We start from the raw sequence: 15,923 nt of genomic DNA, 5'->3' as shown, positions 1-15,923 counted from the left end.
CACGCCAACACAACCTCAACATAATCTCCTACGCCGACGACACCCAGCTGATCCTCTCCCTGACCAACGACCCCGCCGCCGCCAGAGCCAACCTGCAAGAAGGGATGAGAGATGTAGCCGAGTGGATGACGACCAGCGGCCTGAAACTGAACTCAGACAAGACGGAGGTCCTCATTCTGGGCTCCTCGCCCTCCGCCTGGGACGACTCCTGGTGGCCCCCCGCCCTGGGCACCGCACCCAAACCGACGGACCACGCACGCAACCTGGGCTTCATCCTGGACTCCTCCCTCTCCATGACCAGACAAGTCAACGCCGTATCCTCGTCATGCTTCAACATCCTACGCATGCTACGGAAGATCTTCTGGTGGATCCCCACCGAGACCAGGAAGACTGTCACCCAGGCCCTCGTCACCAGCCGACTGGACTACGGCAACGCCCTCTACGCCGGAACCACCGCCAAGCTCCAAAAGAGACTCCAGCGGATCCAGAACGCCTCAGCCAGACTCATCCTCGACATCCCACGAACCAATCACATCTCCGGACATCTGAGAGACCTGCACTGGCTCCCCGTCAACAAGAGAATCACCTTCCGTCTCCTCACCCACGCACACAAAGCCCTACACAACCAAGGCCCGACTTACCTCAACAGCCGCCTCAACTTCTACGCTCCCAAACGCCATCTCCGCTCGACCAGTCACGCCCTCGCCGCCGTCCCCCCGCATCCGAAGAGCGACAACAGGAGGAAGGTCCTTCTCCTACCTGGCCGCCAAGACTTGGAACTCCCTCCCGACCGACCTGCGCCTGACCCAAGACCACCTCTCCTTCAGGAAGAAGCTCAAGACCTGGCTGTTCGAGCAGTAAAGGCACCCCCCCTCCCAGCGCCTTGAGACCCTACGGGTGAGTAGTGCGCTCTATAAATGTCTTGATTGATTGATTGATTGAATGCCAGACCTATCGGCATTGCCAATGCTTGTTCATTTTGATTTAGAAATTACATTTGAGTTTTTTACGTCGATTTTGCTAATATTGTTACTGTACTAAGATCTTTAAAAAGGGTGAAAAATAGAGAATATGGTCCAGCTTATGTCTCTATTAATAATCACAAGGACAAACACGAAAACAATAGTACACATTCACACAGACGTGTTCTCTCCCACATACACTCATTTACATGCACACTCCCCATCACCAAATATCTGCATATAATGTCTCACAACTTTAGACTTTATTGGCTTTTTATCCAGCATCATATTGCATAATGCGGTTTCTCCCCCCATAATTATAATGCTGAAAAAGCAAGCACGCATGTCTGCCTTTAATTTAGTCTTTAGTCATTCTTGTGTTTAAATTAGGTCATTTTTTTCTCTGTACCGATAGGGTTCATATTTTCCTCTCGGTTTATGTACCATTTCCAAGTACACCTGCCTCTTAAAAAGCACCCATTTTTTTAAAAATCCGTTTTGTTGTGATTTCGTGTGTAAACACATTAAAACAGTTACAAGTGCAGGTGATGAGTACTCCATTGCAACACCAGTGTCCGGTACAATACAGAGTGTCATACAATATACAGTATTTGCTTTGCAATGCAGTTTACGTTCCAATGTCAATCTTAGTCGCACGGGGGATGGTGTGCGAGGACAGGTGTATGAAGTTTGCTTCGCTTGGGTGTGTGCATCAGGCAACGAGTGTGACGTATCTGTTCCCTCTGTACCTGTAGGTAGTGGGAGGTGGTTGTATAAAGGTTGGGCAAAGCAATATTAACTAGGTAAACTTGGCCGACTCCATTGATGCCGTGGTAGTGGGAGTGTGTGTATCTTGTGATGGTTCCCCCTGAAGATCGTGTAAAATAGTGTCTCAGTTCGCAGTAAGGAGTATTTTCTGGCGGCCTAGGGTGTCTTCAGTATGCAGTGCCACGCTATCCACCCTCGCCCATACTAATACCGAGCATCTTAAGGCTTTGGCGGCGTGAGGGTCAGGTGACTTCCACCTTTTTGTGATCAGGCTTATGGCCACTAGCATGCCCAGATCAAGTAAGCGGGTGAGAGATGTAATAGACATACCTCCCAACTGTTTACCCATTGTTGTAATCATTTTATATGTTATGACTATTATTTTTTTAATTTAGAATGTTTAATTGCGAGCATATGGCCACCAGGTTTAGAGGGCAGCATTTTGTTTCCTTCTTTTTATTTTGCTTGCATATACTCACTATACAAAATAAGCATGACACTATCTTGCCAACGCAAGACCTGCTACCTTAGCCAATGTTAGTTTTGAATTCCTACCACAACAATGACTGACCTATTCAATGCAAATCGTGGCCCAGCTTTCACAATAACGGCCTCTCTGCCACGCAGTGACTGATTTGCCAACTCAAATCGCAACCGTAACAGGAATTTTGGGTACAGATTTCCATGTAATTAATCTCAAACCTGGCCCTTAGTCACCACAAACCTGTTTCCATCTGTCAAAGGCCCTATAGAATGGGAAGAAACCTGGTATAGCTTTTTGGAAACTGGCAAGTTTTATAGAGTGGCTGTGCAAGATGATATAGGTTCTTCTCTCTCGCCAGCCCTTTGAGTTGCCCAATACCATAATGTATACGCCCTGGGCAAATAACTCCGCATTCTTCAGGATGATGTTGATAAATTGTACCCACTAGAGATACGGTTTTGAGTATGAGGAGGTATATGAGGCCATCATGGGTAGCCTGTCCAACAAAGCACCTTGGCCAGGTGGGATACCCATGGATCTATATAAGGCTGACCCACTTCACTGGGCCACAGTTCTGCCAATCTTCTTAATGCCCTGACCCAGCTAGGCCTACCGCTGATTTGGAAATCTGCTACCATAGTCCCTGTGTTCAAGAAGGGTAACGGGCAGGACACTATGTGCTATAGACCAATCTCCCTGGTAAGTTCAGTGGTAAAGATGGTGTGCGTACTGTCCTTTAGCGAGTGGAAGCTTGGTCCCAGGCAAATTAGATTATCTGTCCCGTCCAATATGAATTCAAGGAAGGGATGGGCCACACTGGAACAGTGCCTGAACCTTATCATAGGGAAGTATGTTGTAGCGAAGCAGGGGTCTATTTTTCTTGCCTTTATGGACCTCAGTAGTGCCTTCGACCAGGTGATTAGGTCCAAGCTTTGGGATATCCTTGGGAAAATGGGACTGCCAGCCCAGTTGATCGCATTTATTAGAGCTTTACATGTGGACGTAGATGCCTGCGTTAAATACGGCACAGAGGGGGAGACAACTAAATCTTTTAGTCTCCCACGGGGGTTAGGCAGGGATGTGTGTTGGCTCCAATATTGTTTTTATTATATATTAATAACTTGAATATTTACTTTAGTGACAATGAGGTTGACCTGCCTTCGGTAAAGTCTGTCAGCGTGCCTACCCTGCTATATGCCGACGATGCCGTATTGATGGCCCAAACCGCAAACTGATTATTACTTCTGGTTTATAAGTTTGTAGAGTTCATGGATGATCTGGACCTAGGTACACACATTTTAAAGACCCATTATATGGTCTGCGGGAGGAAGAAAGCTAGAACACAACTTGATATCAAAGGGCAAAAAATGACTAGGGTGTCCACCTTTCCCTATTTAGGGGTATAATTTGACCATCAGAACAACTAGTTTTATTACATTTCCAGTCACTGCTCCAAGTTCACACAAGCATGCTATGCATTGTTTGAATTTTCACTGTCGGTGGGTCATAAACCCATCTTGCCCCTTGTTAGACCTGGCACCATTGGCATGGGTCTCCCTTCCATTTTTGCTGTTGCTTCATGTGTTTTTGCTGGTGTTAGATGCTTTGAACACTGTGCCACAGTGCAAGTACTCCCTATTGTAAATTGATGTATGAATTGGTGATTCCATGATCGACTGATTTGGATTACTTGTCAGACCCTAGTATAGTGCACTGAGTGTTTCCAGGGCTTGTAAATCCAAATGCAGCTAGTGGGCTTGCATCACTGGTTGTGTCTAAGGTCTGCCATTGCAGAGCCTGTGTGCAGTCTGGTACTGTCATGCTGACTGGGAAAGCGCACCCACTTGCCAGTCCCTACACCTTCCCTTTTCTTCATATCAGACACCCATATGGTAGGCCCAAGGGCAGGGTGCATTGTATGTATAAGGTAGGACAAGCCCTGATGTGTGTGGCATTTCCTAATAGTGAATTACAGCCATTTTCGTTTTTCACTATTGCAAGGCTACCTGTTCTCCATAGGCCAGAATGGGCAGTTAGATTATTACAGTTTATAATCCTAACTGACTCTGGGAACACGGTAGAAATTCGAGTTTAGTATGCCTGAACTCGGAATGATAAAATACATCTTTTAGTGAAGTTGGTTTTAACATTCTGTGATGGAAAATACCACTTTTAGAAAGTAGGTATTTTCTTGTCTAATTATCCAAGCCTGCCTCTGCTAGGTTGTGTATTCCTTGTCTGGTGTTTTTGAGTGACAGGGCTGGGGAATGCCAAGAGACAGAATGAGTCAGCCCAGTGGTGAATAGAGAGATCTAGATGGCTGGGAGGAGTTGCACCAGGGACCTGAATAGGGCTGTGCCTGCCTTCCACAATGCTGGCTCCACCTCCTGTGATGCGGCTGATGTCTCTGCCCTGCACTGTGAAAGAAGAGAAGGAATCATCTCAACAAAGTGTTCCAAGGGTGTGCTTTCCCTCCCCAATGCTGGCTCCACCTCCTGTGGTGCGTATGATGTTTCTACCCTGCACTGTGAAAGGAAAGGAGGAGTCGTATCAACAGAGTGCTCCAGAACTGGTTTGGACTGGGCAAAGGCCCCTCTGCCCTCAGAGGACAAAGGATTTTGGGGTATAAATATTGGGACCCTGATCCCAAGAAATTAGATCACTTTTGGACAAACAAGAAGAAACCTTTACTGAGGAGAGGAACCTGAAGAAACTGAGGAGAAACTATCCCTAAGCTGAAGTGCTGCTTGGGGGATTGGCCTGCAGTGGTTGCCTGACTGCCAAAGGAAGGAGAAAGGAACTTTGTGTACTTTATTTTCAACTTGTAAGGATCTTCAAGGGCTTGGAAATGAGCTTGCCTCCTGCTGAAGTCACAGGGACAACAGACTTCAACCCCCAGCTCCCCAGATTTCCTTTGTTGACGTTGCTGCTGCTGCCGTCGCATCTTGGATGTCGCCGCTGTATCTGTCGTATTGCACCGCATCGAGAGAAGCGTCTTGCAACAAAGAGGAAGCGTGTCGCCGTCGCTGCTGCTGCTGTCGCATTGTGGATGTCGCTGCTGTAGCTGTCGTATTGCACTGCATCGAGGGAAGTGTCTTGCAACGAGGAAGAAGCGTGTTTTGCCGTCGCTGCTGCTGCCGTCGCTTAGTGGATGTCGCCGCTGTAGCTGTCGTATTGCACCGCATCAAGAGAAGCGGCTCGCATCCACGGAGAAGCGCGCCGCCGTCGGAGCTATTGCCATCGCATCTTGGATGTCACCGCTGTAGTTGTCGCATTGTGCGATAGTCTCTCGCAACATCTTAGAAGAGTGTCGGAGCCAAGGTTGTTGCCGTCGCATCGCTGAACCAGGGTGTCGCCGCTGCAGCTGACTCATCAAATCGAGACTTCTCGCATCATCGGAGAAGCGTGCCGCATCTGGAAGATCCTCACATCTTTATTTCTTTGCACCGGAACTTTACCGCATTTCCATCGCTGCAACACTGTTTGTTGTGGAAGCGTCCCGCATCGAAAGGTACATTTACTTAAAGTATTGCATTTTAAGAACTGAACAGAACTAAGTCAAAACTACCATTATAAGTATAGTATTGTGGATTTTTGTCGTTTGTGGTCTTGTGTTAAGTCCTATATAAAGTATACTTATTTTAAATATACAACTGTGTGGTGTCCATCTGTAGTGTTGTCACTTGATTACTGTATGTGGTAACAAATGCTTTACACACTGCCTCTGAGATAAGCCTGTCTGCTTTTGCCAAACTACCAAGAGGTGAGCAGAGGTTATTTTAGGAGTGTACCCCTTTACCCTGACTAGAGGCAAGGGTCCCTATTTGTCACAAGTACCCACCTGTGCCATCTAGTGACCCCCAAATCTAACACACCTGCTGCGATCTACATAATTAAATGTCTCCCAGTCCCAACATACGGTGCCGCCATTTGGGGCTACCGTAGGTGTAGGACGATCCACCTTGAAGAGGACCAACTCTGAAGAAAACTTCTAGGGCTGGGCCCAAACCGCTCCTTGTTTGCAATCCATGAGGAACTGGGTTTAAATTATGTGGAGGATTAGGTTAAACTGGCTTCACTGGTACTCTGGATATCTGTTTGGGTAGACGGGAGACAGGTTCAACAGGAGTGTGATTGAGGAGTGCCTGGAATGCACTTACGGCCATAAGATACAGTGGATTTACTATATAAAATCCGTTGCCTGTTCTTTAGACTGCATGGATAATTTTAACCGGCCATATCTACTTCGCAAGGGCGACAGTGGTCTCTGTACGGAACACATTTTAAATAAGTTTAAAGATGACCGGATCTGTTGAAGTTTTTCTCCAGCGCCCAGGTTTCCCTATTTACTGCTGAAATCCGTTGTTGGTGCTGAACCATATCCCATAGCAGTTAAATATCCAAGGGACCGATCTTTGCTTACTAAGTTGCGTCTGGGTTGTTATACGCTCAATGATGTGTTTCCCTGTGTGCCAGTTCGATCCCCATGGTTTTTAACCTGCCCTTGTGATGACAGTTCACCCCAGACCTTGATACACCTGGTTTTATTCTGTAAATATTATTAATTCTTGTGTAGAAGGTATTTATTACCAATTTCAAAAGCGAGGGGTTTTACTCCATTTTGCCTTTCTTTTTTATATTTACTGCTATTATAGGATCAAAAGGTGATGTTGGCAGTTACTAGGTATTTAAAAGGTGCCTTACCCTGGAATAAAATAATGTGTGCCTAATTGACTAGTCTGGGCTGCACATTTTTATAAAATGTTAAAAGGTCCTTAAATGCTCCCACATTGTTTTTGGGAACGAATTGTACTGTATTATGTTTAAGGCTTTTAAGGTTTTAATGTGGCTTTTATTTATGTTTTTATGTTTTATGATTACGTTATATATATACGAATAAAGATTCATTCATTGATAGAGTGGCTTATCATATGCAGCCTAGGCTAAAGGTATGATTGAATTCAGTAGACCCATGATTGAAAAATAATAGCCTTATTTTGGCCACAACCTGTCTAAGTCATCGCTGTGAAACATTTGCTTGAAACATAAGAAAAAGAGGCTGGAGTCTGGTTCTTACACTATTGATTAGAGCTGTCCTTGAAGTATGGGGCAAGATTAATAAGTAAAACAAAAGTCACACCAGGCATATAAAGGTGGTTATATGAGACTTCTCTGAAAGGGCATACTTTAGGATCAATAACATTTCCAAAAATGGTGTGAAGAATTCATCTGAGCAGTGCAAATTAGACTCTTACTTGAAGGAAACAGTTTTTCTAAAACGGAGACCCTAGTTTCTAGATGCAAACCTGTGGCTTTATGCAACACTCCCTTTTATACCACTTCAGGTACAAATGCAGGCGTGGGCAAGGGGCAATTTAATCTCAGCCATTAATAAGATCATGGCATTCCAGAGGCCGACTGTTCTCTGGTGATACCAATAGGCTTTGTCCAAGTTGGTCGGTATGCAACTGAGAGTATAGTCCCCGGGTTGCCAAAAACCACACAACCATTTTCAGAACTCACTTTGATGGTACTACACTCCAGCTTGGAAAAATAGAAGGTAGTAAATCTGGCTTTCGAATGAGGAAACTGTCTTGATGAGTTATCAGAATATTGTTAACTTTTGGGAAAGTTATTTTCTGGAGAGTGATGTAGCAGTAGCCTTGCCAATGCCATATGTGTTAATATCACAACTCTCTTATTTTGATTATACTGTTACTTCAACCATACCATCCGGACTTCAGCTTTTACATTATTTGAATAGGCAGATTGTAGGCTACTTTAAAATAAAAAAACAAACACAAAGGTCAATTTTAAGAATATAAAATATGTACTTTGAAACAGAAAAAATCCAGGAATCACTTGCTAATGTGTTAGCATTTGAGAACATTGGAGTTAGGGGTACTGTTAGGGATAATATGTGTGATGTTTTGGGTAACATTAAGGATCTGATAAGGATAGTGTAAGAAGCTGGCCTGGTATATGGTGTCCACTAATGTAAGTGGGCACCTTGCAGCAGTCCAGACAGCCCTTATGGTGATTTAAGAGGTCTCAGAAAACCTTAGAAAGCTATCCAAGTGATAGCTGTGGAGATCAGCCTTCAGGCTTAGTCTTAAAGGAGTGTAAAACAGCTTGTTTTACCAGAATGCAATCTTATAGTTTAGAATAAATGAAAGAGGACCACACAAGCTATTTATAAAAATATGTATTTATTATCAAGTCAAGTCAAGTCAAAAAGGCTTTATTTCGATAAAAAGAAATTATCATAAAAGCAACATGAAAACACAATACACATTATTTTAAAAAGAATCAATGAAACACATATAAGATACTTTCCAGATTTGGCTAACAGTTCATAAAAAGAGTAAATTTTCTAAGAATTAATTAAACAGTTAATTTTAGCCTTTTAAGACGGATGGACCAAGCCCATGATAAAAATTTAGCTAAAACACAAGCATAGGTAGGACGGCTGTCGGACATTAAAATCCTGATTGCGGTCACATGGCTGTTAGTACCCAGCTGCCGACATAAGTTTTTAAGCCAAACCCTCCTTGGAATTACATACTCTGTGCATTCAAACAAGAAGTGCGCCATTGTCTCTGATTTTTTTGAGCACGCAGGGCAGAGCTCTATGATTTGTGCGTGTGATTTCCAGCTTGAGGTAAGAGAATAAAGGGGAAGGGTTCCTGCTCTAAATTTGAAATATAGAGCCCTATCAAAGGGTTTTTCTATAATGTCAAGATACACTTCCCGTTTGGGTTGGTCTTTGAATTTCAAGAAGTATTATACAATACTCTCTATTAGGTTCCAGTATCTCCCACCCGGAGCTATACACAAAGCACACAATACTTTAGCAAAGAAATCACAGTAAAAAGCACTAATACACAGCGGACCGCAGGGTGGACCGAAAAATATACTAAAAAGTGGTATAAGAACCACTACTCGAGTCAGGACCATGTCGAGAGGATGTAGAATTGCTGGGACCCCAAGGAACCACCAAGGTGAGTAGATAGGGGCCCCACGGAGAAGATGTGCAGTGTGAGTATACAACCGCGTGCTACGTCCAAGTCTATGTGCAAGTTGCAGTTCGAGTTTTAAAGATTAAGGACCCTTCCCAGTGGACCCTTCAGAAACCCAGTGGAAGACAGAAGATTGGAGAGGCACCCCGCCTGTGAATACGGTGGTACCCAAGTAACCTATCCCAGGGAAGCTGGGTGCTTAGGTGTGAAGTGGCGTCGAAAACCGCTGTCAAACTCAATAGAGGACTATAGGAAAGTGCTGCTGCTGGAAGAGGAGAAAGTGTCTGTGGGAATCCAAACGTGGATTATTGATGAAGAGTACCTGTAAGCAGACGGGACAGAGTCTGGGTCACTTGAGCTGGGTCACCAGGGGCTCGGTAGACGAATGGCCACAGATGTTGGGTGCTTCAGGATAGATGTCAATGACCTTGACTCTGCGGCTGCGAGGACCAGGCGATGCTGAGGACGACCAGGAACTCAATACAAGCTGCCCCACGAAGGATGTGGAGTGCTAAGGGGTCGGTGTCCGGCTGGAGCACCAACAAGCCTTGGCAAAAGCAACCCATGCAGGAAGTCAAGAAAATGCAGGAAGAGGACCAGCAAGGTCCAGGAGACTCACCACAAGCAGGGGTGCTGTCCAGGACTATAAGGCTGGTACCGGGAACAACACGAGCATAACGGAGGACACTCCCAGTGGGTGGAATCATATCCCCCACACCGGTTACTGGTGTGGGGATATGATTCCAACATGTTTGACACCAAACACGATAGGGTTCGATGCAGCCGTTTTCGAGATGGTCATCGCAAAGTCACGTAATGCCCCTCTATATTAGTATATGGCTGCTTCACTGGCAAACCGGGAGAATGGACTCCGTAGGCTGCAGGGTTGTCCTGCTCATGCAGGGGCACCCTCTCACTTAGAACCAAACACACTGCCCTCAGGATTGTAAAGGCCTGCTAGAGGGGTGACTTATAGGTTTTAAGTTCAGTGACCCTTAGATATAGTAAACCTATATCTTAAGTAAGTGGTGCATGTACCAGCCTACACAGTCTGCAATGGCAGGCATGTAGGTCCATTTTGAATGGTCTCTCATAGGTCGCATAATACATGCTGCAGCCTCTGGGGTACCTATGCCCTGGGTACATGGGTTCCATATACTAGGTACTGACAAGGGTACCCCGGCATCCAATCTGGGGTGTACCTAGGTACATAGCATAACAGTTTAGGGAGATAGCAGATAGATTGGGGTCCTGATTAGCAGGATCCTAGTCAGACTATTCAAAAACAGCATTACATCCAGCAAAAAGTGGGGGTCACCATAAGAAGCAGATCCTACAGATGGGTGGAGAGTTAGTGTAGATGTGATAAGAATGAAGTTAAGTAAGGGTATGCATATGTTGGAGGAAGGCATAGGCCTTTGGAGTTGTGGTTAAGCAGAGAGAGAGAGTCTTGAAGCCGTGGACATTTTAATGCAGTGGTATGTAGTTGAAAGTGGTAGAAGTATTGATATACATTTATCCCTTGACATATTTTACAAATTATCATACCTTCTCCATTGTTACACATAGATGTTATGTATTCACATGCTACTAGAGTCAGACAGTTGCGTGAATAGAGTTACACCCAGCCTTCCACAATAAGTGATTGGCGTTCAAAGATGTGGGGTCTCATAACTGATAAAAAAGTTTCACACACCTTCCACTGCACCCCCATGAAAGCTTCACAGCTACAGGTGACACATTGTTTACACGCCCTTCAGTGAGTGAGGAACACAGAAATGTAAGTTTGATATCTCCACATAGATTGTTGTATGCAGGATTTCAAACTCAGGCCATGGAGCGATAATAAACTTTGACTTCAGGCTGGGAGATATGACATGGAGCGAGGTAGTGAGGGGGTCTGTGGGTGGTTATTGAAAGCAGGACTGACTCTAGGGCAGTGCGACCAGTGCCACTGCACTGGGTGCTGACTTCAGGGGGTGACGTTTTTTGCAAGTTCATTTTGGTTTTAAAAGCACCGGCAGCCGCGTTGCTTGCCACTAGCAATTTCCAGGTAACAATAAAAAATGTCTATATAACTCTTGTGATCGATGATCTTCCTGGAGGGCAATCGGAGTTTTGTCCAATTGAGGTTTTGACTGATCATAAAGCACAGCTGATTAATATGCCTGCTGCAAATAACCTGTACCATTCAGGTCACAAAGTGCATATAATGTAAATAGGTAGTAAGGGGGGTCTATGGGGTGTTATTGAAAGCAGGGCCGGCTCTTGGGCAGTGCGACCAGTGCCACCGCACCGGGTGCTGACTTTAGGGGGCGCCGTGTCTGCAATTTTATTCAGGTTTTAAAAGCACTTGCTGCCGCATTCCTTGCCTCCAGCAATTTCCAGGCAACAATAAAAATGTCAAGATAAGTCTGATGGTCAGTCTTCTTCCAGGAGAGAGATCAGAGTTTTGTCTAGTTGACCACGAACTGCATATGATGTAAATAGGTAGGTCAGTGGGTTATTGCTCTTCTAAGAGATTTCCTTTTGTTATTCCCAGTTAATAAGTTAAAATCCTAATATAGAACAGTGAATTATTAACTGTCATCAAAGAACTGCATACACACAGCAAAGTATAGATTAAAGCATAGATTGATGTTGAAAAAAGGGTTCATTTGGGTAGAAATCGATTCTTATTATTGAAGAGAACCCCTAACTATGGTGTTTCGTTTTCAATTCTGATTTTGTGCTTCTCCAGACCAAGCACTCATAAACTATAAACTATACTGCCTACCAATATGGATGACATGTCACTCCTACACCTTGTAGTCATCTGGCTTATGTTACATTTCCTATAAGTTGATTTATACATGTATAACTGATTGTCTCTGTGTAATGTGTGTGATGCAAAGTGCTCTGACACCCTACACTGGTATGGGTGACGCTATATAACTAATTAAATGCATCCAAAAGTGAGTGGTTACGGAGACTTGAGGGGCACTGTTAAAAGGTGGTGGTGAGGGAATCCGTGGTGGAGGTGGTCACCACCTCCACCATGGATCGGGGCGCACAAAGAAACATTGTCGCACCGGGCGAGGCCGCGTCACCATCCTAAAGCCAGCCCTTATTGAAAGCTATGCATATTTGTGTCTATCAAGCATACACTAGCTGATGTCCCAGGGCAGTTATGTACTATGCATTATTTAAAAAAAAAAAAACTTTACCTATAAGGAAACCTCAGACTGAGATTTGCCAGTATGACATTTAGAGCACAAACTATGCAGGTGTAGCATATGACATGCCTTGTGTCCTCTATAAATTAAAAGTAGCATCTTCGGCATTTTATTTCTATCACACATCCAAAGAAATATTCTGTCAATCAAAGGCAGAGAGCCGTTGAACAATGTATTGAAACTTGCAAATTGTAGAGCATTGTGCTGCAAATGTTAGAATGTCGGAGATCACTAGATACGCCCAATGCAGTCTTAAAAATTGCCTTTTCTTCCAGGGTTGAATTTACTTCTCTTGCTGCTGACAGCAGAGTTGTGAATCTGGGCCAGGGTTTTCCTGATATATCCCCGCCAAGTTACGTGAAAGAAGGTTTGATGAAAGCCGCATCGGTTGACATGATGAATCAATATACCCGAGGTTTTGTAAGTGATTCATTTTAAATAAAAGTCAATCCTGAAATATGTTGCCGTGCTTTTTACCATTCTTGCTAAATGAATCTTTTTACAATCCTTCAACTGAGTCAAAATGTATCCAACTGTCTCTGCCAGTATCGTTGTTATATGAGCCGTTTATGAAAACTTGCAACATCTGACCCCATAAAATAAATGTGTGGGAAATGCTCCTTGAAGTTTGTAAGAATTTGACTTCACCACTAACGACATATGTACATTAAAAAAAATAAACTTTATGGAAAGTTTTACAATATAACATAACACCAGTGTGCATTCCGAAGTCCAATGTTAGACTTAAACAGACATACGTTACAGTGATGACTGTCTCCTCCCCCCACGGCCCCCCATCACTGTACCAGCCGTAAAGTCAATTAGTCCCCCACTCCTTGAGAACTAGCATGGTTACTCCCTGCAGATGTACTCGGGGGACTCGCCTGGGGGCTATCCGCTAATAATTCATGACCAAGTTCCCTTCATTCCCTCACATCACCCTCTCTTTTCTCCTCTCTGCGGTACCTTTTCATGTGTACCTCTTCAGACAGACTACATATGTACTTTGATGTGACAAAAATTACCCTGTTTATTGATGTTTGATGGTGTACATTGAATAAGGATTAACATAACCATTGTGCTCTTTGTTGTTTCTGGCTAAAATAAACATCAAATGTTCCTAGCGGGTAGTATTTTACAGCAGACGGAGGTTACATACAACATTCCCTCTTTGGACAGCAGGCAGGGCATAGAGGTGAGGGGGTCATTTGAATATCTGCCTGGCTTTTCCCTTCTTGCCATCTACAGTGCCACCAATGAAGTGTGGTGTGGGCTGTGTGGTACTCCCCCTGCCAGCCAAGAACTTCTATAGCATTCTCTTCAGTGAGCCACATAGTCCTTCGAGTCTCTAGAAGACCCCCTTAGTGCTCAGTAACACTGTTCAGAATGAAACTGGCAAATGACTGATCTTATCCTGGGCATTGTTTCCCCTTTCAAAGCCTGCATTGTAATACCAAAATATATTGGCATAATGAAGGCACACGCACATTATCTTGGACCGCGTGGAAGGCACCTGATGCAGCTTGGAGGGGGTCGTCAGGGTCTTAAGAGCCATAAGGGCATCCCTCCAGTCCACTTCCTCTAGGGGGCCCATCCATTCCGCCCAGCGGGCACGCAGCAGGTCCAGGGATGCGGGCCATTGTTCACCAGGGAGCGGTAAATCCGCGACACCCCCCCTCTGCCCAGGTTCCCCATCATCACTTGGGCCTCCAGGGGACTGAATTCCAGGAGGGAGGTGGGTGATGGAATGTCTGTTCGGAGGGCATGCCTTAGCTGTAAAGATTTGTAAAATTGGGAGGAGTGGAGGGAGTGGCGATGTTGTAATTCTGCAAACAATCTAATGTGGTCCCCTACCCAGACGTCTCCCAGTAACGAAATCCCGATGTCCGTATAAATCAACTGCTGTTGAGCTACACACTGAAAACATTCCTAGATCTTAGATGAGAATTTGGCAGTGATCACTCGCAACATTGGAAATACAATCAAGTGATGCACGGTCTCTGGGGCAGCCTGAAGAGGGTCACACACTCTTGCCACTTTCCCCAGTATGTCAGAATCTGGCAGACCTCGGTTAGGTTTAAGGAGTTGGCATGTGGCGTCCATAGGCTCCTGCCAGACTACTTGTACTCCAATCCCATAATGGAGAGGTTGCAAGAATTCTGGCACATCCTGAATATACTCTAGAGGACTGGTGAGCACTCTTACACGGTGCAACAAGTTACTCAGGGAGTCTACATTGAAATTCAGCTACTTTAAAATATTACACATCTGGTACTGGACTCCCCAGAGGTTGCACAGGGCAAGTATGTTACCAAAGAGTATGTGCTGGAGATGTGGGGCTTCATCTTCCGCACATACTATGACAATGCCCTGGACTCCTACTGGATGCCTGTCTGGTTCACTCTAATAGGTACGATGGGAAGACAGGTAACAAATGTGATCAAACTGGCCCTCCTCCCCACAAAGGGGACTGTGTAGTGCCCAGTAAACCTGGTCAACACTGGCTGGTGACGGCACTTGCAGCGACAAAAGTGTGTATTCTCTGGGTTTGAGGGAGGCCTTCTCTGCTCTCTGATTTAGTGGACATTTTTGACACCATATGGGAACCTTTCCTTTCATTGCCACCAAAGCCAGGGCATGAATATGTCTATACAAATAAGGGACTCTTTACTTGTTATGGACCGATGCTTTGTTCAGTGTTGCACACATCTTTGAATACATCACCTAATACAACATAAAGAAATACTTTCTGGCGCAGGGAGCAAGTGACTAATGAGAGGGGTGGATGGATCAGGGGGTATTTAGACCCTCCGCTGGCCCCTGCGACTGAAGCTGGGGTGTGGGGATGGGATTGCAAGCACAGGACACACGTGGAAAGTATTGGAGGGGAAGAGTCCTAAAGGAGTGGCTATTGCTACCTTTAGTGAGAGGATTATTTGGAGTAAAGAAGTATTGGAGTTGATATTTTGTGAAAAGTTGCATATGACCACAGACTCTATTTTCGCCTGTGATGACTGAAGGAATCAGACTTGAGAAGCAAATACAGGACGACAGTAGAGGCAATGAGAGCCCATAATAGTATATGACTGTGAATGCAAAAAACCACTAATAAAGGTTGTAATACTAAAAGATATCCTACTACTGGTGGTGTGATATAGTGGAGTTTCCTGCATTGCAAATTTGATTTTTTTCAGCTGCTTGGAAATCCAGCATAGTTCTGCAGCTGCAAAGCGCTGTGCTGTGTATCATCCGCATATATTAAATACACTTATGGCTGGTGTGAGAAACTGCATCGTTTCGAGAGGTTGTTTCTCATTAGTCTAGATCTACTAGTATATTTTGACTCTGGGTAATGGGAAACCATGCATGCACTTAAAAAAAATAGTATCAGATTGGTTAACCATCAAATGACTGGTACACAGACATAATATCGACTCCAAAATATCGTTTGGACATAATATCGACTCCAAAATAT

The 15,923-nt window shown here is 44.6% G+C and overlaps 1 protein-coding gene across 5 annotated transcripts in view; it reads left to right on the top strand.

Moving 5' to 3' along the window:
- The window catches only part of KYAT3 (kynurenine aminotransferase 3), a 548,094-nt gene that overhangs the window by 288,411 nt on the left and 243,760 nt on the right, over positions 1 to 15,923 (top strand). For all 5 annotated transcript variants that reach the window (XM_078646064.1, XM_078646028.1, XM_078646047.1 and 2 more), the window contains one exon: positions 12,724 to 12,868. In XM_078646064.1, the coding sequence (XP_078502190.1) occupies positions 12,724 to 12,868 (145 nt within the window). The remainder of the gene's footprint in view (positions 1 to 12,723; positions 12,869 to 15,923) is intronic.

This window comes from Lissotriton helveticus, chromosome 1_1, assembly GCF_964261635.1.
Source record: "Lissotriton helveticus chromosome 1_1, aLisHel1.1, whole genome shotgun sequence".
NCBI classification, from domain to species: domain Eukaryota; kingdom Metazoa; phylum Chordata; class Amphibia; order Caudata; family Salamandridae; genus Lissotriton; species Lissotriton helveticus.
Note: the sequence above shows the minus strand (reverse complement) of the source record. Positions and strands in the feature narration are given on the sequence as shown.